We start from the raw sequence: 26,590 nt of genomic DNA, 5'->3' as shown, positions 1-26,590 counted from the left end.
TTTCCCTGCTATAGTCCCACCAAAAATAAAGAGTGTCTGCTCCCTCCCTCCCACTGAAACCAATGGCCAAAGAACCCCTTGGTTTATCTTTTGAATGGTTTCCACTTCTTACCTACATGAGTATGGTAAAGATGTGAAGTGGATCGCACCAACTGTACCTACAACGATGTTACTGGCCCCACCCTAAGATGTCCGAACATTAGCTGAAATGCAGTAGTTATTCCTATTCTTGTCCTCTTCTTTTTTTAATCAATTACCCATCCACTGTTGCACTGTTTTAGTGTTGTTAGCCGCCCTGAGCCCGGCTTCGGCTGGGGAGGGCGGGATATAAATAAAATTTATTATTATTATTATTATTATTATTATTATTATTATTATTATCCATGAGATTGGTAATTTTCTAATTCTATCGCTACTAAGTTTCCCTAGGAGTCTCCAGTTTCTGTAAGTATATCTGTTGGGTTCTCCCTCCACACATATTTGCCAACAGCTCCAAAATTCTAAAGATGGTGAAGCAAGGCTTTCTCGGGCAGACATCTATATTTATCATCAGCTTCCTCTTAAGAATCCCTTTGTCTGAATGCAGATAATGCTCAAGTTTGATTCAATATATTTTCAGCTGCCTCTCCAACATCATCACGGGGAAGTTTGCTGGCTAAACAACTCAGAATTCAAATCTGATACCCTGGCTTCACTGGTGGACATTTGCTCTAACTCACCCCTGCACCTGTAGAAACCACTAATCTCTATGAAAGAGGGAGGGCTTGAGGGTCTGGGTTCAAAGGGAAAAGAGAGCTCATTTGTGTGGAGAGTCATCAATTTGCAAACTTATCATAAACCCAGAGCAGCTGTAGCTATTTATGCACCACCTGCTTGATTTAGTAAAACCTGAAACCTTTCAAGTTCACAAATAGGAGTGATGAATTAATTAGCTGAGCCTCTGCCACAAACAATGGGCAGGCACCAGAGGGCTAAGGGAGACAGAGCACTTTGCTGTGTTCAATAAAAGGAAGATTAAAAATTCAATTCCCCAGCAGCTTAAAGAAGGAAAAAGGGACTCTAGAGCCTGATGCATGCAAAAGGGAAAGAAAACCTTTGAAATGGGCCCAGCTGGGTGAGGCAGATGTATTCCAGATCCCTTAATGTTTTCCTTTGATTTGGGACACCCCACTTTTCTGTATCATCCTGTTACAAGGTCCCACGTTGAGCAACACTGCTTTGAAGTAGGCAATACTTCAAAACATTTGTCAAACCATCTCACCACTGCATCCACCCCAATATCTGCTGCCTAGTAGGATTGCTCAGCTGTCCAAAAAGCACAAGTTGAAATGAAGTGAAAGTCTAAGCATGATTACGCAGAAGGATGTCCCAATGAGCTCTCTAGTAAACATACTTAAGACTGCAGCCTTTGAACTGAAAATGTTCCAGTTGATCACTTAGCTTTCTTTAAGGAAAGGGGTAGACTAGGGACACCACTTCATATACATTTTCAACACAGGCCAAGCGACGGCATGTGCGTGTTACATAAGAGGCACAGGAGGATGGCATCTGAACATTGCTCCTTGTATGTGTGACACATATTTATCATTCAATAGCCGCAACACAGCAAATGGAAAGCCGTAAAACTGACATAAACACCACATAAAACTGTGCTGCAGTTACATAACCTCCAACAAAGAGCTAATCTTATACATCTTTTGCCCCAAGTGGACTATTATTGGAATTAAGTGATAATAGACGGAAGGTGCTTTAGAAATGCAAAAGTTTGTTTAAAAGCAAGCAAGCTTTAGAACAAGTACTGAGTGTGCCTTTTCTTTTCTTTTCTAAGGTCGTATTACACTCATTCTTCCATTCAAAAGGAGGGGGGAACCTGTTACCAGTAAGAAGTTCTCAATCTTTCTCTCTTTTTAGAAAGTACTTGTATTTGATTTGACTGCCCCTGTGTTCTTTTTCCGAGACTCACCTATCAGAACAAGTAGTGAGCTTTTTGATTAAGTGTAACCAGAAGCAATCAAAGCTTGTGCCCCAAATAAAATTATTAGCGCCCTCATCATGAAACTCAGTGTCAGTTAGGCCTGGGGAGCCTTAACCTTTGCCCTTCCCTATGTCGTTGGACTACAATGCCCACCATCCCTGACAATTAGCCATGCTGTCAGAGGCTAATGGGAGTTAAGAGTTCAATTACATTTGGAGGGTCATGGGTTCCCCACCTCTGAGTTAGACAATGACAAAGAGACCTTTTAACAAAATCTGCATTGTATTAAACCAACAAGGGACTAGCGGTGCAATCTGATGCAAGTTTGCTGGGAAGAAAGTTCCACTGTGTTCTCTCATAGGGAAGCATGCATAACTAAGATTGTAGTGTCTTCATTCAGTACCAGGTCCCAGTGACTACAATTGTGTGATTGACTCTGAAACAATATTGGTATGAAAGTTCCATTAAAAATTCTCCTTTGGGGTGTTTGCTTAGCTCTGTTTGATTAGCTCTGTTTCTCTGCTAATGCAACAGAGCTTTGCCTATTATTATTATTATTAAAATTTTATTAAATATTTTCTTTGGTTACCAAAATACATACGTTGTCTCAATTTTCATAAAGTCCTTTCTATAGATCAGACACATCCGATGTGAGACTTGAAAGTTGTATACAGTATATGGTTGGGGAGAAGAGAGGTATGGAGAGAACTCCATTTCTTTAAACCAGCTTCCTGCTAAAGCTGTTTTTGCTAATTCAATTATCTTAAGCATGGCCATGACACCCACTGCTAACTAATGCCTCTTCTTTTACATTTCCTGTGAAGAATAGGGATGTACAACAGATGCTTCCAACCAGTTTAAAACAATAGCAAAACAAAACTTCTATCAGACTGCTAGGGGGGTGGCCTAAAGTTATATGATGCAGCAGGCTTGTTGAAATTTTGCTGAGCTTTGTGTTATCCATGTATAGTAAACAGAAGAAATAAGATACTGAAATGAACAATCATTAAATACACCCAATCCTCATGAATGCAAATAGTATTGCTTAGACTCAGAAACCTAAAGGCAAATATGTGTTCTTTCAAAATGTTTAACTATACATTTCCACTCAATATTTACAAAAACTCTGGTGATTCATACCTCTTCAAATCTTTTTTCTTTTTATTTGTACTTGTTTGTACAAGTATTTGTACTCAGTTAAAAAACTTAAACATTTCAATGTTTCAGGTACAAATAATAATAATAATAATAATAATAATAATAATAATAATAATAAAAGATTTGAAGAGAGATGAATCACCAGAGTTTTAATGATTGTTGAAATTTCACAATAAGGATGCTGGGCAGGTGTAAATGTCTGTATACAATGTATACAGGAAATGTATACAAGGTCATATGAATGAGGTCCTTATAAAAAGGTAAAGGTACCCCTGCCCGTACGGGCCAGTCTTGCCAGACTCTAGGGTTGTGTGCTCATCTCACTCAAGAGGCCGGGAGCCAGCACTGTCCGCAGACACTTCCGGGTCACATGGCCAGCGTGACAAGCTGCATCTGGCGAGCCAGCACAGCACACGGAACGCCGTTTACCTTCCCGCTGGTAAGCGATCCCTATTTATCTACTTGCACCCGAGGGTGCTTTCGAACTGCTAGGTTGGCAGGTGCTGGGACTAAACGACGGGAGTGCACCCCACCGTGGGGATTCGAACCACCGACCATGCGATCGGCAAGTCCTAGGCACTGAGGTTTTACCAGCATGTAAACTGGTAAAGCATACATATAGGCAAGCAAGCATATACTGTATATAAATTAGGGGAAATTCAGATCCCTTAGTCCAAATCTCAGGTAAAGGGTACTGACCACACCAGCTTTCCTGTTTCCGAGATGAGATGAAGGTGAGTTAGGAGCCTATTTGTATGCCAGGAATTCATGAGTCTCTACAAACCACCATATGAAAGTAGGGTTAATTCAGTGTGATTTGAACTCAGAAAGTAAACCACAGTTAACAGGTTCAGCTACAACAGGATGCTAGTTATCACATGGTAAGGGCCAGATGTACTTTTTGAATCATCCCCTTGAACCATAGGTCAGTAGTAAAACATGCAGATAGTCCCAGGTTGAGTCCTAGACATCTCCAGGGAGGGCTGAAACATTAGATAAACCGCTGTGAGTTACTGCACCCAATACTGGGATAGATGGACCAATGATTTGATTCCATGTAAGGCAGCTGTCTATGTTCCTAGTAGGAGTCAAGATGAGAACATAAAGCAATCCTAGACAAGAGCTTCAAAGCTCCTGAGATCTACTTTTCTAGGTCAAATAATAAAAAGTATATTCAGTACATTGGTCTGAAAATGGCTTTTCCATTCATATTGTGAAAGGAGCTTGGGTGTTTTTTTCTCTTCACTGGAATAGTTTGGTAGCCATTCCACTAATAACCATTAAAAAACCAGCAGTAACAGCCATGCTAGTACAAAAAGAGAGATGATCTATTTACATGACCAAGAAGACTACAACCAAACATTATGGCCAGGCACCATTAGTTGCCTTTCTGGCTAGACAATCATAAACATATAATGAGCTGAAATGAAAATTAAACCATCCTCCCAACACATAGAAAACAGATTGGGCCATGGAATGAAACCATCAGGCAATATGGACATCTAAAATGCTCTTTGAATATGTCATGTGTTCTGGGTCCACTTTACATTCTGTGAATTTGCCTTTATATCTTTTGTGTCACCTCCTTACCCCCAAGCAGTTGAATATAAATATAGTCTAGTTCAAGTTACAGATTCTGTTTTTTTTACCCAATTATGTGCTTCCAAGGACATTTGTCATGAAAGCTTAACTATCTTCAGAAATCGAACAAAAAAAGTCAGGGCAAACATCCAGTCTTTTCTCTAACCATTGAAGTGAATAACTCCCCAGGGCAGCTTTCCTCAGCCTTTTATTGGGACTACATTATGGCGTGCCCAATAGTCAGGGATGATGGGACTTGTAGCCCAGCAACATTTGAAGACCTCAGGTTGGGGACAGCTGTCCCAGAGATGGAACTGAGAAAGTAAATAAATAAATGAATAAACAATCAGTGGACTTACGATCCCGAGGGACTTCAATGGCTCTGATGAGGTGATGAAAGTATAAAGCGAGCACCACTCCCGTATAGGTTAGGAGATATCTTTGCATTACCATTTTGAATATTTGGCTAAGATCCTACGTCCCCAGTTTCCTCCAACAAGGCAAAGTGGTGTCTTACTACCGTAGTGCAGCAGGATAATATGATTTACTGTAAAAAGAAAAGAAAATGATTTAATGACATGCAACTAAGATTCATACATACTGTATTCATCTTTCTTAAAAAAATATTTGGAGGAAGACTGCAAAAGGCAAGCAAATTCCACATTTCATTTAGCCTTTTGTACCCTGGTAACTAAGAAGAGGGTCACACAAAGGATTAAGCCACTTTCCCCCTGACCTTTTCTACTCAGTTCTAATAGACTGGGTAAATACACACACTAGCTCTACATGACACCTTATTTTAGGCAGCGGTTCTCAACTTGTGGGTCCCCAGATGTTGTTAGACTACAACTCCCATCACTCCTGAACTCTGGCCTTGCTAGCTAGGGGTGATGGGAGTTGTAGTTCAACAACACATTGGGACCCACAGGTTGAGAAAGGCTGTAGAGGAAAAAATAAATAAATAAATAAAATGTTAAAATTCAGAATTGTAAATGTTGTTTATGCCCCAGATTCTTAAGATTTGTTACTCAAGAATAGCTCTAGTGAGGTTTGTTAAGTTACTTGACTTGCATTCAGGCACACATATTTTTCTCTTTCCTCTTTGCAACTAACACTCAACATTCTGTGGCTTCTGAGAATGCTCAGCCCGTTAAAAAACCAACATAAATATACTTTTTGTACTTCTACAAATCTTTTCCCCCAAACATGTTTCTATCTTCCTTTTGTTCCTGTTTCAGTTCTAGTCCTATCAACAAACCCCAGTGGTGATTGCATTGCTATTAGAGGGAGTGATAAAGAGGGCTGACTTTGTAGACACACCCACACCCATACATACACATATACATATACACACCCACACATACACCCACCCCCACCCCACAGTCTTACACACACAGTGAAAAGCATGCACCTCCTACCAATTGTGTCCTGTACCCTTGAGCTGGTTGACAGTACAGTGGTACCTCGCAAGACGAATGCCTCGCAAGACGAAAAACTCGCAAGACGAAAGGGTTTTTGGTTTTTTGAGTTGCTTCGCAAGACGAATTTCCCTATGGGCTTGCTTCGCAAGACGAAAACGTCTTGCAAGTTTGTTTCCTTTTTCTTAAAACCGTTAATACCCAGGGTGCATTGCTTGAAGAGGTGCAGTTGCAACTTGACTTCGAGGAGCAACTCATAGCACGCGGTGTGGTAGCCTTTTTTGAGGTTTTTGAAGACTTTGGTGATTTTTGAAGCTTAATTGATTTTCAATGCATTCCTATGGGAAACCGTGCTTCGCAAGACGAAAAATTCGCAAGACAAAAAAACTCGCAGAACGAATTAATTTTGTCTTGCGAGGCACCACTGTATACTGTAATTAACAATAGTACTGACTTCAGTATTCTGCAACAGCATATGCTACCAGGTCAATTGTCACTTCTGTATTTACTGAGAAAATGATGCTCAGATGCAACTTCTCTGGGTAAGAAAGCTTTCCACTTTTTAACTCAACTTTCCAGATAGTCTGAGATAGGGAAGGTGAAAAGGATTGCCTAGAGTAGGGGAGGGAATAGGGAGTGTTCAGAAAGAGACGCAGCATCACTTTTCTTCTGCTTAACCTTCAACTTGTGTAGAAGTTTTGTTTGTATGTTCTGTCTTATCTCACTGGCGGCAGGGGTGTAGGAAAGGGGGGCGGGCCGCCCCAGGTGCCATCATGGAGGGGTGTGTGTGACAAATTATCAAGGAACAATTAGTGCCCTACTAGCCCTACTAGGGTGGTTCAAAGTGGGACGCGGGTGGCGCTGTGGGTAAAAAGCCTCAGCGCCTAGGACTTGCCAATCGAAAGGTCGCGGTTCGAATCCCCGTGGCGGGGTGCGCTCCCGTTGCTCGGTCCCAGCGCCTGCCAACCTAGCAGTTCGAAAGCATCCCCGGGTGCAAGTAGATAAATAGGGACCGCTTACTGGCGGGAAGGTAAACGGCGTTTCCATGTGCGGCGCTGGCTCACATGGAGTTTTTTATGAACCACCCTTCTGCCCTACCCTCCACTGGGCTTCCTGGGTCCTGGAAAGTCGGCCTATATGAAGAAAATGAGACTAGGCTGAGTAGATTAGGTCTTGTCTTGCCTTCACCCCGCCCCCTGAACACAGCCGATTTTTCTTGATTTTACTGCTGTGGTGTTTTTTGGGGGTTTTTTTTTTTTTTTTTTTTGGTAAACCACTTTGCAGGCTTTTAAAAATAAATTTTATTAAATAAATAAACAATAAATATAAATAAAATAACACAAGTCAAAACACAATCGATCCTGTAGATTTAAGTATACGTCCATAGTCGCCTACTTATTATCAGAGGCCCAGAATCCACATTCCTTTGTAAGAAAATATGAAATAACGTAAAACCATTTTTGCAGGCAATTTTTTAAAAAAAAATCAATGTTTTTTGGGGGGGTGACAAGAAATTTCCCACACCAGGTACCACCTGACCTTCCCATGCCTCTGAGTGGGGGAAATCAGCCATTGTCCACTTAGATCTTGGAAGTGACTTCTGTGTACACACCCAATGATACAGAACTTAGTGCTTTTTTAAATTCATGAAAATAACACCGCTTTTGTCAATGGGAAAGAGACTAGGTTAGAACAGCACAGACCAGTTTGTAAGACACAGACTGCATCTGTTCTACTGAAGTCTTATTCTGAAAGACTGAGATGCCCAGCCACCATCACTCTGGTGTTAGCATATTGAACTTCCCAGTACCTCTGAGAAAAGAGAGGAATGCTATTACCACAATCATGAAAAATGTACAAGAAACTAGTGATATTAAATAATAGCTCAGAAATTCTTGCAGGGGTGCAGCTGCTACATGATTCAGAATGCTGTAGGTGATGGTTTTTAAAAATGTTAAAACCCGCTTTCTTCTTTCCTCCTGAGAGCCAAATTTCAACAAGGATCCAACACATGGTTCATGCATGCAATATCTTCTGCTCAAACAAAAGTGCTTTAAGAGACTGAAGAAAAAAACAATAATCAAGAACTGGAAAATATTCCCTTGGTCATTAAAGATATGTCTGCCTGACAGCTTGCCATGTTCTTCCTTATTGCTATAAGATCTGCTCAGGAATTGAGTAGGTGCCCTGGGAAATCTCAGGCATCCTTTATCCTATACTCAAGTATTCTTTATATCCCTATACTCAAAGCAGAAAAGCTGTTTGCTGGTCCCCCGCAAAGCATGATCACAGAACTAGAAAAAAACAAGCTGAAGCACACTATGTGTGTGCACTGCACCAATTAGATATTCTGGAACACCACATTCATCTAATCCCCTAAATGAGGAATATAGGCAGCTGGCTTATACTGAGTCAGAGCTTTGGTCTATTTAGCTCATCATTGTTCACTGACTGACAATGGCTCTCTGATGCAACAATGGCAAATTGGTGGGTTCAGTGGCAGGCAGCAAAGGAAGGAAATGGGTGCAGGTGGTGCTGTGGGTTAAATCACAGAGCCTAGGGCTTGCCGATCAGAAGGTTGGTGGTTCGAATCCCCATGACGGGGTGAGCTCCCATTGCTCAGTCCCTGCTCCTGCCAACCTAGCAGTTTGAAAGCACATCAAAGTGCAAGTAGATAAATAGGTACCACTCCGGCAGGAAGGTAAACGGCGTTTCTGTGAGATGCTCTTGTTCGCCAGAAGTGGCTTAGTCATGCTGGCCACATGAACCGGAAGCTGTCTGTGGACAAACGCAGGCTCCCTCGGCCAGTAAAGTGAGATGAGCGCCGCAACCCCAGAGTCGGCCACGACTGGACCTAATGGTCAGGGGTCCCTTTACCTTACAACCTATTATCACTGGAATGTTGATTGTTAGGAAGTCACAAGAGGGACATGCAACAATCTTTTTCAGTGTGCAGTGCTCTTGTTCAGGATTCTAGCCAACCAGTCCTGTCTTCTATTGGGCATTGCCAACATCCACATATTCATCCAATTTCGGAAATTCAAGGTAACACATACACAATCATGGATCTACTTTTGAAGTAAATACAATCATACTTAGTGAACATTATAAATTATAAATCATTTCACCAGCTAATATAATTCATTGTGTTGTTATCAAATTAAGCATCAAGTGCTTACAAGCGGGGGATTCTAGACTTCATACGCTTTAAACTTACCTTCCAGTGCAAGATTGCTAATCTCTAGCACAATGACTGAGTGAAATAACCAAGATGGTTACAAAACAGACATCCCATGACAATTTCAGGCTGAGAAACATTCTGACAAGTCTTGACTTAACACGCACACCCGTCGCTCTGGTAATGTGAATTTAAAGGCAATACAAATGGGGATAAATCACTCAGTTTCAAAACACCAAAAACCTGCTTCACAAAACTACTACAATAACTCATCAGAGCTTGCCTCATCCCTGATTTACAGTTTATCATGAACAGAGCTATAAATATCTGGCTTCCATTTAGACATGCAGACACATTTGCTCATATCTAAAATAAAAACAAAGCTGTGTGAGAAAGCATCCCCAGACTTGTGTCCTTGTCAGAATTTACAGATGTTGCACATGGACAATGGTGCAAGAGGAAACTATTGGTAAGGCAAGGAAACCCCAGTTTCATGAAAAATAAATAAGCAGCAGTGGTTTCGGCTGCAGCTCATCAATGCAAATAGCAACCTGAATGCATATAAGAACATGAAGGCATTATTGCACCGGTAATAGTTCATTTAAACAGCAATTTTGTCAAGGATGTTTTAAGAACATATTGAGTAGTTTGGACTAAATTGGAGGAAACCCTTGATGACGACGTATGCATACTGGGCCAAGGAGATGGTGATGAGTAATTAACAGACTGCCACTTGATATGCTCTTTTGTATATATCAGAGCTTATCTTGTACAACAGGGGGGGAAATATTCTACAGCTGCAGAGAATGGCAGATGACCTTCTCTTTGCTTCTGCAATATGACCCATTGGTTAATTCACAATTATTCCCCACCACCTCTCCACAATATGCAGGGAAGGGACCAAATAATGCCCTTATCAGATTTGGGTAATGATGTCTACATTCTCAAGTCCTTCCTGTGTACAAAAGAAGAAGAATTTAGCAAGGGAATAACACAGTTTTCCTGGGGTAGTAAAAGTAGCACCAGCAGTTTATAAGCAGGATGATGGCCATGATTGCTGATTCATGGACCTGTTGTATTTTAATTGAAGACTATAGCTGGACTAGGTGAAGAAAAAGCCTAGTTCCTGGAGAATAAATGAGGAACAGTTTGCTGCTTACAACATAGCTGTCAACTTATCCCTTTTCTTGTGAGGAATCCTATTCGGAATAAGGGAATTTCCCTTAAAAAAAGGAAAACATTGACAGCTATGGCTTACAAACATAACCAGAGACTTCAACATCAGCAAGCAATAAAATATAGCCAAATATATAAGCACATTAAATCATTCCCAAACATGCCTCTTATTCTGCTTGTAAACCACTAAAGCCTGCAAGTTCATTATGGAAAGAATTCAAGTTTCTAAGGCCTCATTAGATCACCTGGTTTAAAGACCATCTCACAACTGGAAGAATCCACCCCCTTGGGGGGCCGCTAGGGGCGCCTTGGAAGATGGCAGATAATAACATCTATCCAGCTCACGGAGGTAATTAGAGACTGATTATGGGGACTATATCAGTCTCCCTCATCTCTTCAGGGAAGGGAGAGATGCAGTTTTCACCCGCGGTTGCCATAAATCACCCCCGAGTTCGGAAGAAGGAGGGGGTGAGAGGCACTGGGTGCATAAACCTCTGTGGGTCTCGGAACTCCTAAGAAGCTACTTCCAGGAGCGAAACTAGTTGCATTACTTAAAAGGGGGGGAAATTGGAGAAAGTTAACGCACATGCTTCGAGAGAGAAGGTTTTTATCTGCTAATAATTTTACCACTGAAATGAAGAAGATTGAGACGGAAGATTACATCAAAGTACTACAGATATGCTGGTATGTGGTATGTGGAATGCAACGGAACGGAAAGGAGGGGGGGGGGGAACGACTTTTTATTTTCTGTTTTATGTGATTACCTAACAACCCTCCCCCTTAGAAGATCCGTCACAACAACTAATTGGCAAATGGGACTAAAAATGAACTGTGTGAGAATAATATGAATTTAAAGGTTTTACTCTGTGAAGGATTTGGAAAGAAGAAAGGTTCTCTTTGTGACGCAGCAAGAATTGAGATTTGATATGGAAGGACAGACCTTCGTTGCAGGGAGTTTGGTCTTGGGGAGGGCTAGCCAAAGATTTGTTATCTGGATGGGATTGTGAACTGGAAGGGGCAGCCTGTTGGAATTCTGCCTGGGTCAGAGGAATGTGCCACAGCGTAGGCACCGGCAGATATTCCTGTCGACCTCCCCGCGTCTCCACTCTGCTGATAAGCAGGCGAGGTCCCGGCGATTCTTCTCAGATGTGTGAGAGGAACACACCGTTCTTCCTCTCTCCCCTTTGGTGTCCCCAGGGAGGGGAAAGAAGCAGACAGAAAACTATTCACATCCTTTATTTCTGCCTCTCATATCAGTACAGAGAAACATGTCTGCACTCAACAACAGCAAGAAGAAACTCCACCCATGTACTTCCAGTACAGGTCATATGACACACACACTGAGCTAACATCCGGTGCTCAGTACAGAATGTACTGCCCCTTTGTTCCCATGGCAACAGTCACAAACATCCTGTCTGGCTTTCCAGCCACAAGCAGCAGACTGAGCTGCTGGAGCCTTTGCTTGCTGCAGCATTGGTGCTTTAGAATAACATACTCCCCCTAAAGTATCAATGCTTGCTGCGAGCAAAGCGTCATCCAGAGAAGAAAACAAACAGTTGTTATACTTATAACATTCCCCTGTTGTTTCAGTTCCACCCTTGGAACTACCCGCCACTGGTTTAACCAATGTACCTCTCTGGTTGTGTGACTTCGCATTACCTTGGTTAACAACTCTCTGTTGTGCCTTTGTCTCTGACTCAGACACAGCTTCAATCTGTCCTTGGTCGTTTACAACAGCAACACATGCTAGGTTAGCAAACTCCTTTGAATACCTCTTGGGTGGTACACCCTTCGTTGCTCTCTCAGACCTACGTAAGAGTTGCTTCTCTTCTCTGCTTTCTGGTTCAGCCTCTGAACTCTCTGGAGAACCAGTACTAAGCTTAATCAGTGGTTCATCCTCCTCTTCTGAGGGTCTAGTCATTATTTGAGATTTCCTCTCAATGACTGTGACAACTGAGCTGTCTGAGCTATCGCTGTCATCATCAGTACCACTGAACTCAATTAGATCAAACTCATCATCATCATCATCAGAATCATCTGTGGGAAAAGTGTGAACAATCACTCTCTCCTGTTCAGGAGCACTCTCTAGAAATTTTGTGAGAATCACCTGACCAGATTCAGACAAAATTACTCTGTAGAGACCTTTTTCATAACCCACAAAGATGCCTCTGGCATTCTTTACCCCACTTGGAGCTTCTGTTCTCACATGAGACCCGAAAACCTTAAAATAGGCAACAGAAGGTTTTCTATTGAACAGCTTCTCAAAAGGAGAACATCCCAGCTCTGTTGAGACTTTTCTCAACCACACATGAAGATAGGACATTAGAGATTTGGCCCAATATTCATGTGGCAAATGTGAACTAAGCAATTGTGCATGCATTCCCTTTTGCAATTCTTTGTTCACTTTTACACAGACACATTTCTTCCATGCTTCTTCGGAACTAGCAAGTTTGTGTCTTATCCCTTTTCCATCCAGGAACTTCTGGAAATCCTGTAACAGAAAAACTGGCTTGTCATCTGTGAAAAGACAATCAATGTTAGCATCATGCATACTTTTAACCTTGTCACAAAACTCCTGAAACTTTTCTAAAGTTTCTTGCGGTTTCTCCATCATATAAACCCAAGAATAATTAGTGAAACAATCCACACACACAAGGTAATATTTTGCACCGCCTCTAGATGATTCTAAAGGACCAATTACATCAGCATACACCCGCTGAAAAGCTCTGTCGACCTTCTTAGCCACCTTCTTGGTGTCCTTGTTGGTCAGATCTGCAAGAGAAATTTCGTTAGAATCAGAGGTATTACATTTCATGTAATCACTTTGATCAAAAGTCAACAAATACAGTCCATCTTTCTCTTTGGCAGTAAGAAACAGTTCTCCATCTTTGTAGATCTTGCATCTTTTAGCATCATAGGACAGTTTCAGTCCTTTCTTTGCAATCTGCGACACGCTCAGCAGATTAAATCTCAGTTCTGGAACCAGGTAAACATCGCTTATAGTCAAGTTCAGACTCTCAAGATATACAGTTCCAATTCCGGTCGCTTCCAGTTCTTGACCGTTGGCTTGTTTTACAGTGAAGCTTTGCTTCTTCAACGTCGAAAACAGTTGTCTGTGTGGGCAGAGATGCTTCGTGGCGCCGGTGTCGATTATGAATGCGTTCCCAACATCTGGTGTGGTTCCTTTCGCCATCATAGCCTTTGCAGGTTTCACCTGGCACTTGGTACGGCTTTTGCTTGACGCCTCAGGCTTCGTAGAGCTGTTTTTGGCTCCTTTTGACTGTCGCGGCTTCCTACAGTTCCGTTGTAGATGCCCAGTCTGTCCACAATTGTAGCATTGGACAGCACTCAATGCTACAGCATGCTCTCCAGTAGCACCAGCAGTGGGAAGATTTGAACTCTGTTCTTGCCTCCCTCTGTCCTTCACTTCCAGTGCAGCAAGTCTGTCGTGTTCATTCAGGACCACCGCACACACTCTCTCCGCGGTCAGGTCTTGAGCAGGTAGCGAACCAAGCTGACTGGCAACAACCTTGTAAGTACGGTTAAGGCTGTTTATCATCATGAAGCAAAACACTTCCTCCTGTAGACGGAAATTGCGTTCCACCATCTGTTGACGCAGAAACTTCATTTCTGTCAGGTGCGCTTGAACATTTCCATCAGGCGCTAATCTCAGATTGGTCAACTTCTCAAAATACAGCAACGCTGAAGAACCGGCATCTCTCTGATGCGTTGTACGCAGCGTATCCCAAACCTCTTGTGCATGTTCCAAATGCTGAATATGCACCAATTGATCATCTGAGACGCACAGAATTATAGCAGTCCTAGCCTTCACATTCTGTGACTCCCAAGCACGCGTTGGTGCTGCAGGGATGGGGTTCTCAATCACCCCAAACAGTCTCTGATTCTGCAGCAGGGCCTTCATCTTTACAGACCAAGATGCATAATTGTCATTGGTCAGGAGGGGTGGAGAAGGCAAGGCTCCCCCCTTCTTAGCATCCATTTTGAGTCCTTGCATTGACTCTGAAACACAAGCCTCTAAAATCCAATAGCTGGCTTGTTTTCACTCTTGACACCTGGCAGCTCTGACTCTGGCTGCGTTGGAAAGTCCCTTCCACCAGTTCGTGAGGACCTAGTCATAACAAAACTTTGTTTTCGCCTCTCTGAGGCATAGACTGACTGTCCAGCCCTCTCGAGTAACTTTCCATTCCTCCTTCACTGAAGGACGTTGCTTAGCAACAGCGCATCTCTCCTCGGACAGGAAACCACAAGAATCTCTGGAATGCAGGCCTCTTCTAAGTTGGAGCTGCTTTCCCACACACGCTCTCCGTGAAGCAGAGAATGAATCAATCTGCATTCACACTTTTAAGCCCTTAAAAATCTCATACCTTGGGCATCGTGGCTTGGCTGTCAGCTTCTTCTGGTCAGCTTCTGGCTGCAGAGGATCAGCCTCTCACAACAGGCTTCCATGGAGCAATGGAGGACAATTCACCAGCCTCTCATGCAGATGTCCGATGAATCGCAACCATCCGAAGGCTGCCACTGTTGGAATTCTGCCTGGGTCAGAGGAATGTGCCACAGCGTAGGCACCGGCAGATATTCCTGTCGACCTCCCCGCGTCTCCACTCTGCTGATAAGCAGGCGAGGTCCCGGCGATTCTTCTCAGATGTGTGAGAGGAACACACCGTTCTTCCTCTCTCCCCTTTGGTGTCCCCAGGGAGGGGAAAGAAGCAGACAGAAAACTATTCACATCCTTTATTTCTGCCTCTCATATCAGTACAGAGAAACATGTCTGCACTCAACAACAGCAAGAAGAAACTCCACCCATGTACTTCCAGTACAGGTCATATGACACACACACTGAGCTAACATCCGGTGCTCAGTACAGAATGTACTGCCCCTTTGTTCCCATGGCAACAGTCACAAACATCCTGTCTGGCTTTCCAGCCACAAGCAGCAGACTGAGCTGCTGGAGCCTTTGCTTGCTGCAGCATTGGTGCTTTAGAATAACACAGCCCTCCTGGAAAAGATTAATTTACGATGCAACAGGTCGGTAAAGTTAAAGAGCGGGCTTTTAGACTGTATTTCATTGGAACGGCAAGATGGCGATTGCTTGCTCAAGCGGAAATGCCTGGACTATTGGATGAGAGTGATTTACGAGAGAGCAATACAAAGTCCACACAGAAATACAAATAAGACTGTTTTTTTAACCCACTTGCGGAGCAACTCAGAGGTGAAGGAAAAGGAAAATGAGTAACGACAAGGATTGAGAAGAGGGGACTGAAAATATCATTGTAAATATGAAAGCAGCAGAAATATTGGAAGATTGGACTCCTGCCGATCAAGAAGCATGGGTACCCCCCACAAAAAATTTCTAATTTGGAAAACAATTGGATTATATGATGTGTATTGTTATAATTTGGTTTGATGTGTTTAATTTGGTAATATGGAAACTTAATAAAAATAATTTTTTTTTAAAAAAAGGAAGAATCCACCCCCATAACGCATTAGTGACAGATTTTAGGCCCTCCCCCACTTCCTTCCTTAGCAGCCTAAGGCTCTGTTGTACTGTCTCTCTTCATTTGTTTGTGTATTCTGGGAGACGGGGGGGGGGGAGCTGGTCACAGCAGGAGGCGTAGACTCCCTGGATTCTTCAGCAGCCTGCCTCATCCTGTCTCCTGGCCCTGCTCCTCTCCTGCCTCTGGGTCTGGACAGCTCTCCGCCCCAGTCTCTTCCTGCTCACTAAACACTGTTGTCTCTTCGCTGTCTAACAACTCCTCCTCTCAGTCTGCTCCCTCTGACCAGGCATTGCTGTCCCACCACCAATCTCCTGGATCTGAGCCTTTTCCCTTTGAAGGATTCCCCAGCTAGTGCCTCCCACCACTTTTCTGCATGAAAACACACATTGCCGAAGGAATACGGGAACAGGGTGGTATGTAACAATAGTGTACCAGCAAATGTCTTGGTTATATGAAGGAGTCTTAGATGGTGTATGGTAAAACTGGGAGGCTTCCATCAGCCTGCCTTGGGTATCAGAGGAGGCACCCACACCAGATGTTTACAAGGCAGCACTTCCATGCCAGTAATGCAGTCTCTATGGTCAGCAGCTGTGACCGCCGAAGGGCCCCTGTGTGCTCCTGCCGCCACCATACCAAACGATGCCTTATGAGGAACGGCTAAGGGAGCTGGGCATGTTTAGCCTGGAGAAGAGGAGGTTAAGGGGTGATATGATAGCCATGTTCAAATATATAAAAGGATGTCACATAGAGGAGGGAGAAAGGTTGTTTTCTGCTGCTCCAGAGAAGCGGACACGGAGCAATGGATCCAAACTACAAGAAAGAAGATTCCACCTAAACATTAGGAAGAACTTCCTGACAGTAAGAGCTGTTCGACAGTGGAATTTGCTGCCAAGGAGTGTGGTGGAGTCTCCTTCTTTGGAGGTCTTTAAGCAGAGGCTTGACAGCCATATGTCAGGAGTGCTCTGATGGTGTTTCCTGCTTGGCAGGGGGTTGGACTCGATGGCCCTTGTGGTCTCTTCCAACTCTATGATTCTATGATTCTATGATTCTATGACCATAGTCAGATGTGTTGAGTGGTACAGACAGGGAGAGCTGAGAAGCACAGCAGCACCCTTCCCCTCCCTCCAGGTCCTGCTGCACCCCTGTGAGTGGCCACGCTGCCTCCTCCTCCTCCTGCCCCTGCTCCAGCCCCTCCCTACTCCCTTTCCCAATTGCAGAATTCAGGGCTCCCCATGACATAGTGAGAAGCCATAATGGCTTTTCATGACAGTCCCAGCATTTTCAAGACACTTGGAGGTACTATATAAGCATTATGACTTGTAGTCACTGATGGCCTTATCTGCCACAAAACTTGTCATGTGTCAGAGGATTTGTACAACTGAACCCAGAGGCTCAAGGAAGCCAATGAGCTCCTATAGCAAGCTCATCCATTACAGCTTAGGTTACTGAGCTAGGTAATCCGAGGCAGTACTCTATATAAGCAGGACTGCAGATCACAACAGACAACTGCATCTTTTCCTTTAATAATATACATTTTGACCACAATCCAGCAAAACTTTGTGTGTATGAGTGCAAGTCTCATTTGATGCCAAACCAGCACAGAATACCTCCACCACCACAAAAGGGGGTGCATTCTTTCCCCCTCCTTACAAAGAGTGTTCTGCTTTTAAACAATTTTTCACAGCTCTTTGCAGAAAGTATGTCTAAAAAACTATTTGAAAAGTTATGGATTGGGGAGAAGGCTGAATGCATAGAGGCAACTGAGCTAATGCTCTGTCCCCCAATCCAGCTGGGTACAGATAAGTGGTTGGGACAGGGCATGAAATGAATTCCAACACTTCGAAATCAAAATTCATGAAAGTTTGGCACAGCACTACTCAAAACTGGCCAAGCTTACTAGTTTTCATACTCATAGAACTCATACAAGGAAGATATGGCAAGACAAAGGCTCATAGCACTTATCTATGGCATGTGGCTTATGAATATATTTCCAAGCAGCTTTTTTTCAGCCATGATCTACTCTTGGTTCCGTTTGCAAAATGTACTGTTAGGCTCTGTTACGGATTAAGCCATGTCCTGCATATAATGCCTATCACTAAAATGCACTGGTAATTTACATATGGAAGCCGGCATCTCTCTCTCTCTCTCTCTCTCTCTCTCTCTCTCTCTCTCTCTCTGTTCCTTCAATCAGTGATATGCTAAATTCAGCATCTTATTCTGGGAATCCAACACTGCACGCGCGCGCACACACACACACACACACACCAGCAAATCCTCTCTGTTTGTCCCAATTTCACCAGTCAGATTAGAGATTAAGAGGGGTGTGATTTTTTTTAGCTTGTGATTCCCCAACGGATGTTCTAAAGATGTTTTCCCAGCTGTCGCCAAATATAAATATAACAAAAATAAAAACTTCATGACCACTACTCTCAGCTTCTAACACCTGATATACATGTTATCCAGTATTTCATTCTGTTGGACAGGTATGAAACGTGTCATTATTTGCAAAACAAATTTGGGAGAACAGTAAATTTTCTGAACTAATCAGCAATTTGGAAAGTTGCTTGCCTGCTCTAGATCCCCTTGTGACCCCTCCACAATCCTAGCTCTGACTGCATTAAAAAAAAAAAGTTGGGAGATAAATTCCAGGCATAATATAAAGTTTGGCGCTCACTGACGGCGCAACATAGGACCAAAGGACTAATTGCACATTAACGCTAATGCATCCAATGGGGACCAGCAAATCAGCTTTCGGAGGGAGAACATTAGAGCAGAGAAGTGGCAAAAAGGGAACCATAACCTATCCCCACCAGCTGTTTTCCCAAAGAAAAACCCCACATGGCTTTTTCAATTTTGAGTAAAAACACAGCTGGTAGTGAAAGGTTACATGGCCCTCCTCCTGGTCTTCCACTCTAAATGACTTTCTCAATTTCCAAAGCTACTTTAAAAATGGTGCCAGGTGCTAGTAATACACTCAAAGAACCATCCAAAGTCCCTATTGCCACAGTTCTGAGGAGCGGTAAAGCCACCGCTGTATCTGCAGCTTGGCCATTCATGGTGGCAGGAGTGGATGGTGCAGGGCAGATAGATATATTAGGCCTGATCGCTGCACAAGCTCCAGGCTGGCACAGCAACTAGGCCCAGATTGGGTTCAACACTGGTAGGGTGTGACAGTGGCTTAGGACGCAGTGGTTCTCAAGCCAGCTCAACCCTGCCCCACTTTTGGAACACCATGTTTCAGGGCTTCCTGCTGGGCTCTGCTGAAAGGGATAGTGCTGGCGGATCGTCTACCTGCACTCATGTTCAGTGGGCAGAAGGGAGAAATCTGCACCCAATGGAGTGACACTTGTATCACTCTGATGATGCTGGCTGGCAGAACACACACACACACACACACACACACAGAGAGAGAGAGAGAGAGAGAGAGAGAGAGAGAGAGAGAGAGAGTGTAAAGGTGTGTGTGGATTGCAGCCTCAAACAGTTCCCAAGAGTCAACTTGATGGTGTCTTGTGAAAAGCTAAGTAACAAAGGAGATAGGTAAAGGTAAAGGGACCCCTGACCATTAGATCCAGTCGTGACCGACTCTGGGGTTGCAGCGCTCATCTTGCTTTATTGGCCAAGGGAGCCGGCTTACATGTGGCCAGCATGACTAAGCCGCTTTTGGCAAACCAGAGCAGCACACGGAAACGCCGTTTACCTTCCTGCCGGAGCGGTACCTATTTATCTACTTGCACTTTGATGTGCTTTTGAACTGCTACGTTAGCAGGAGCTGGGACCGAGCAACAGGAGCTCACCCCATCGCGGGGATTCGAACCGTCAACTTTCTGATCAGCAAGTCCTAGGTTCTGTGGTTTAACCCACAGCGCCACCCATGGTAATTGGTATACTGCATGGGAATTAGGAACTACATTAAGAAGGCAAGTTAGTTTCAAAATGAATGGTATTCACTGTATGATAAAAATGAAAGACAGAAGCTGTCAACCTACAGGCAATGCCATTCATATTTTTGCAGACATGTTAACAGAGTAAACAAGATCCAAATGCAATCTCTCCAAATGTAAGAAATCTCAGTGCCTGACAGCTCCACTGACATCTTTTTATGAGCGGGCAACTCACCGTTTTCCTAGAAGCAATTTGCTGCCATACTTGTGTGAGTGGGTGGTTTGCAGTCAGGAGACACACACAGTGCTGTTTGCCCACAGCTGTACATCAGATCAGAACACAGCCCACGCTGTCCCGACCTTTTCTGTCCCTGAGACTGAGATTCCACCCACACTCTTACTAATGCAAAAACGAAAGGGTTTAACAGAGAAACGCACAGAGATGCTGACAGTGATATAACTGTGATTTCTTAAATGCATGACTAATTCCCCCCCAGGTTTATCAGTAACAAGAACTTTATTTGTTGTCATCAAGCTAGCTTTATAGATAAAAAGAAACCAGGTAACAGGTGTTATAGTGGAGTTCCACTAGATGCTGGCTTCAAATGAGGGTGAAAATATATAGCTGTTTTAAGAAGTGCATAAACTTAATGGCATTTTCCACACATAACACTATGTTTAAACATCCACAATCAATCCAGGAGACTAGCCATAGTCTGTTTTCTGGCAGCAAACCACCAGTGTGAAGCCATGAGCTGCTGTTGGCTAATAAACCATGGCTAGTCTTAACTATGGTGTAGTTTTACATCCAAACTGCATAAGTCTTACTTACAAAGCATGGTTTGTCTGCCCACCCTACCTCAGACGTCTGTCAAGTTACAGGTGCATGAGGCAAGAGCAAGTGGAATAAAAACCAAGTGTGGGGAATCAAACCGTGTTTTGCTTGCTTGTTTGCACTCATGGTTTGTTTAACAAACCACAATTTAAAGACTACATGGATATGGTATCTCTTTCAAAAATTCCACATCTCAAGATTCAGCACAGGCCAAAAAAAATACAAAAAAAAAATATCACACAAAAAATAAGAATAAGGCCAAAATGGATAGTCTGTGCCGATGGGACAACTGGGGAGGTCAAAGGAGGTTTGTTAATATGCTTCAGATCCAGCTTTCCCTATCTCTAGTATAGGTCTGCCTCCTTATTTTGAGTCTACAATATTATGTAGTGAGTGTGCTGTTTTCTCGGGTTCTCTTCTGTGTCTCAAGCCCTGACACTGCCCTTTTGCCATTTCAAAATGTCAAATATTTTTTTAAATACTCTAATTATTCATGCTAATATATGCCATTTTAGTCAAGTTTTCAGAGTCAAGGTACATTGACCCCTTTTATTACCACTGTGTTAAGTGGCTGCCTTCAGCCTACCCCAAGAGAGTGTCAGGGAGAAAGAAAGACAGGGCGATTTCACACAGCAGGCCAGCAAGCTGCTAAAAGCAAGCATGATGGGTACAGGCCAGATGCAGAATCAAACAAACCCTGAATAGAAATTTCACTGTGTTGTTTTATGCCTTGTGAAGATGCATATTACATGCTTCTTTGCATTTAGATTGCATATTGCAGTGCTTAATAGTATGTAATACTCCAGGATGAGAATTCAATCTTACATCTATGTCTGATTGAAAAGGGCAGATAAAGAAGGATTAAGTATTGCCAGTCAAAAGCATTGCCAAAATAAAAATCTCTAGAATCAAGACTGAGCGGTAAAAATATCTTTATCTAGACAGGGCTATTTACACACACACTTACCATGTGTGCGCGCTAGGGTGGGAGGAGGGGGGTTGTCTTCATTAACACATCTCAAAGTACACATTTTATTTTTTTTCTTCTGGAATCACTTGTTTTGTACAGTGAAAGTTATAAATACTAAACGAAAAGGCAAATAAGAAACCCAAAGACCTGTTTGGTGGTGCCAATGTTATAAAGCGCAACCACTGATCTATCTTGCAATACCATCGGATTTACTGGCAGAAAATCTCCCTGATCTCAGGCCTTGCTCATCTTTGCCAATAGTGATTAATTAGCTACGGTTGCCAATGTTTGAACCTGCTCTAAATGCCCAGGGCAACTAACTTTTAAGCTGTCTACTCAAATGTTTTGTGGGAAGACACCCAAAAGTGCAATGCCATGCCAGCTGTAGTTCCTAGTCATATATACATCATGAGGCATCCTTGTTATGTCACATTTTGTGGGTGAGGTTTCCTATCAGCAGAAAGTTGATATCCGTCTTGCTATGGACAAAAATGATTCATGTCAACAGAGGGTGAATTTAAGTGGGGGGATAAGAACAAACGAAAGAGTGGTATCCAGCTACGTAGATCCACTAGCAGAAGGAGTTTGGGCTGTGAGAAGGAACTTTCCCCCACTCTCGTCTCCTCATGCACCCCCTAAATCTGTTCTCAGATCACACCACTGGCCCATTCAGTTCAGCATTTGTCCATGCTGGCTGGCAGCAGCGCTCCAGGTTTTCAGCAGGAACCTTTCACAGTCTTACCTGGAGATGCTAGTGGTTGAACCTGACTCAGGTACAGGATCTGTTCTGCAGAGCTTCTCAGGTTCAATCCCTGGCAGCTCCAGGTAGGGCTAGGAAAGATCCCATGTATGAAACTCTGGAGAGTGCAGACAATACTGAGCTAGATAGACCAATGGTCTGGCTCAGTGAGAGGCAGCTCCCAACGTTCCTGTGATTATTTGCATACAGAGCATGTTTTCTACTACTGAACTATGTCTCTTCCCAAAGGGATCAAACACTATGTAGTTACTATTGCTTGACTTTGATTTTAAGACTTAGATATTTTTTGTATTACAATTTTATAACCCTTCCCACTATCTGTATGCCCTGAGGCACTAAGTCACCAAAGAACAGCTCAAAATTGGAATGTGTTGTTTATCACCAATATTATCTGTTTAGAGAGTCCAGACATCCCCAGACTGAGTACTCCATCCTTTTTCCTTTTGTGTATATAACATATTGCATCTCCACACACTTTAAGGCACACAGTTTATATTTAGCTTTAAATTAATTCATTTCCGGTATCTGTGTGAATAACTACTCTGCTATGTAAATGAGAATCTAAAAGTAAACTTCATCCAAGTACTAATTATAGTCACAATGAAAAATCACACAGTACTAAACTGCACCAATGTACAAAAATAGCCACAATTATCATGCATTTAACAAACAGGAAGAATATGTGGCTTTTAAAACGCAGATGGTAAAATTGGGAAGCCCAGTTGATTTCCTAATTATCTCTGTATGCAGAGCTTTCACTTGTCACATAGTAGCCAACTAAATAAAGGCGTGGTTTTGATCACCATTAATAGGCCATAAACTGTGGTTAGGAAAATTAGAGCTGCATGCTGGTTTATGCAGCTCAATCATCTATATGTACTTCCTTCCTAGATGGGAGAAAGAAACTACAGAGCAGCTGACTTAGCATTATATGCAAACCAGCACATGGTTTGTTTCTTTCCAAACAAATCATGACCAGAAACCAAGGGCTGTTCTTGGCTTCCCTCTTGTGGTTTGTTTGGAGAGAAACAAACCATAAGTGCTGTTTTGCCTATAATTCTTTGCCTTGTGGTTTTTGTCTCTGCTCTGGAAGAAGGGAAGGGATTGCTCACACATAGGCTGATTCCTCTATCTATGGTTATTGGGAACATGGTCATTGGGATTTTTAATTACCAAAGTTGTGGGAGAGCATTATTGTTCTTTATTATCAGCACGGTGGGGCAGACATAGTAAATACTGGCTCAAGTTCAACCTTGAAAATTATAGAAAAGGAGTAGCTAAGAAGTCTAGAGAACATTTATAAAAGTGAAAAAAGCACCAATGAAAAGCACAGAGGCGAAGATAAGAAGTGAGAGAGAAAATAATATTTCCTTGGCAAAATTAAAGAGATGAAATATCCCCAAACAGAGAACTATTTTTAATCAGCCTTTCAGGAGTATCGGAGTACTTTGGGTAGGAATTAAGCATTTAAACTGTATTTAAAATTTACAGAATGAACATTAAAATGCCAGTTGCTAATATCCCCAGGAAGACACTTTGTGATTCCTGCTTTATAGCTTTTAATCACATAATTACAAGTGATTCAGTAGTAAACTGTTCCTGCAGAGGTTTCTGCATCACATTTCAAAGAATACAGCAACTTGTTACTGGTTTATACAAGGTGAGGGATCAATTTAAAAGGATGTTAAAAATGTCATTTGTAGGAAGAACATTTTAGGACCTACTTAGGATTACTTGTCATACAGCTTCCTTTCCTCATACATTTTCCCATAATACATGGCCTGGATTTCCTGGTTTCCATTTCTTACAAGGAATCTGTTTTTCACTTTCGGCTGTTGTCATACATTATAAAAACTATCACAAATCCAGAAGACAACTGTAGCGGCTCTGATTCTACATCCTGTTCTGACAGTTCTCCTAATCTGTCCTGAATCACCTCAGTTTTATGACTGACTGGAACAAGCAGGATAACCAGGGTGGTTTCTTTTCCTTTATTTTTAAGTATGTATGAAACACAAAAGCTGGCTTTACTCTCTTACCTCTTTATGCCCTACACCATTCTTGAACATAAATGCCAGCAAAACAACCTTTATTCCAAAAGTCATTTACAGTATCCTCTCCAACCCTTTGGCTCCAAATGAAGGAAGTTCTGTGCCACAGGGAGCCTAACACAATTTATTCCTTTCCATCAGATGTCCTTCTAGCACACCAGTCTCTTGGGATACATTATCAATTAACTGCTCATTAAAATTTCATGCCTCAACCCTCTCCTCCTCCCCCCTCGCTATTTCCCTTCTACCAACACACTGACCAAGCTAAAGGATCTAAAGCCCATCTCAAGGCCCATCTGCAAAATAGGAAGATTCCCAATCAATGACTATTTCACAGAACCTTTGCACACGCAGCCCCTGCATCTCCCACTGACAGCTTTTGTTTCCCCTCCTGCAAGCTCTCCATCTGCCTCATTGTGGAAGCGCCTCCTACAGTAATCCATATGTTGTAGTTGTCCATCAAAGAACCTGACCAAATGAAGAGGTCAGAGGAAAACCCAGTTCAGGAAGTCACAGGTCAAACAAAGAAAGAAAGTCTCATTTCCATTCACTTGCTTTTTGAAAGCGGAGAATATGAGACAATCTCTGCATGTTTGTCTATTACTGGGATTGACTTGGATGACAGAGAGATGCTGCTTCTGTTTAGATTCCTCCTGGGATCACAGTAAAAAGGTAGAGGACCTATGGATGGTTAAGTCCAGTCAAAGGTGAATATGGAGTGCTGCTCTCATCTTGCTTTTCAGGCCGAGGGAGCCAGCGTTTGTCACAGACAGCTTTCCAGGTCATGTGGCCAGCTTCTGGCGCAACGGAACATGGTGACAGAAGCCAGAGCACACGGAAACACACGAAAATACTGGTGGCGCTGTGGTCTGAACCACTGAGCCTCTTGGGCTTGCTGGTCGGAAGGTCGGCAGTTCAAATCTGCCTGATGGTGGTAAGCTCCTGTTGTTCTGTCCCAGCTTCTGCCAACCTAGCAGTTCGAAAGTACACCAGTGCAAGTAGATAAGTACCGCTGCGGCAGGAAGATAAACGCATTTCCGTGTACTCTGGCACTCATCACGGTGTCCCACTGTGCCAGAAGCGGTTTAGTCATATTGGCCACATGACCCAGAAAGCTGACTGTGGACAAATGCTAGCTACCTCGGCCTGAAAAACAAGATGAGTGAAACACCCCACAGTTGCCTTTGACTGGACTTAGCCCCCCAGGGGTCCTTTACCTTTTTTACCTTACTGGGATTACACAAAGAATAAATCAGGGATGGAGAGCCTGTGGCCTGTGGCCCTCAAATGCTGTTGAACTCAACTCTCATCAGCCCTAAACCAGCATGGCCAATGATCAGAGATGACGAGAGTTGAAGACCAGAAACATCAGGAAGGCCACAGGTTCTCCATCCCAGTCATAATGTGGTATCTTGAGTATAAACTACCTTCTTTGGATCTCTCATTTATATTAACAAGAATGCTTCATGGTAGGTATGATATCTTTGTCATAAATGGACAATACTGAACATAAAAGACATTTTATATCAGGTTGTAGTTGTTGTTTGCCATAGTTGCAGAATAAATGACTGATAGCTGAAATCTGAAATTTATTTGATTATTTATTTGTTTGGCTTCAGGATATAATATCCCTCTTTTGTTACTTGCAAACAAGATGGGAGCCATGAACAAAATGCCTACAGTTTGAAAGCTCTTCTGTTTACCAAGATCCTTATCCTTAGTAAAAACAGCTAATGGTTTTCTGTAAGGGCTTTACTAGATTTTATTTATTTTATAAAATTTATACACCACTTGTTTGCTAAACAAACAACAACAAAACCTCTACTCCAAGCGGTTTTCAAAGAGAATAACACAATAAAATTATCAATAAAAACAATTATTTAAAATATTTTTAAAAATCAGCAATACACTAGAAGCAGATTAAAACATATATCAACATTTTTCATATCTGGGTAGGTTTGTCGAAACATAAGATGAAAAGCATCAGAGACCTAAGGTCACTATTAATTCAATCAGCAATCTAAATCAACACTAGAAAAAGAAGCAAATGGATGAAAACACTCATATTATAGAATTTGAAAATAAATTTGT

At 42.6% G+C, this 26,590-nt stretch overlaps 1 protein-coding gene across 27 annotated transcripts in view; it reads right to left on the bottom strand.

Annotated features, from left to right (window-relative positions):
- NFASC (neurofascin) overlaps positions 1-26,590 on the bottom strand; it is a 187,104-nt gene that overhangs the window by 101,082 nt on the left and 59,432 nt on the right. For all 27 annotated transcript variants that reach the window (XR_013392957.1, XM_077928985.1, XM_077928983.1 and 24 more), the window contains one exon: positions 5,074-5,261. Coding sequence is in view for 26 of the 27 variants with exons in the window: in XM_077928985.1 (XP_077785111.1) it covers positions 5,074-5,167 (94 nt within the window). In the remaining variant the exon portion in view is untranslated. The remainder of the gene's footprint in view (positions 1-5,073; positions 5,262-26,590) is intronic.

Source organism: Podarcis muralis, chromosome 5 (assembly GCF_964188315.1).
Source record: "Podarcis muralis chromosome 5, rPodMur119.hap1.1, whole genome shotgun sequence".
In the NCBI taxonomy this organism is placed as follows: domain Eukaryota; kingdom Metazoa; phylum Chordata; class Lepidosauria; order Squamata; family Lacertidae; genus Podarcis; species Podarcis muralis.
This window is presented reverse-complemented; position numbering and strand designations above follow the sequence as displayed.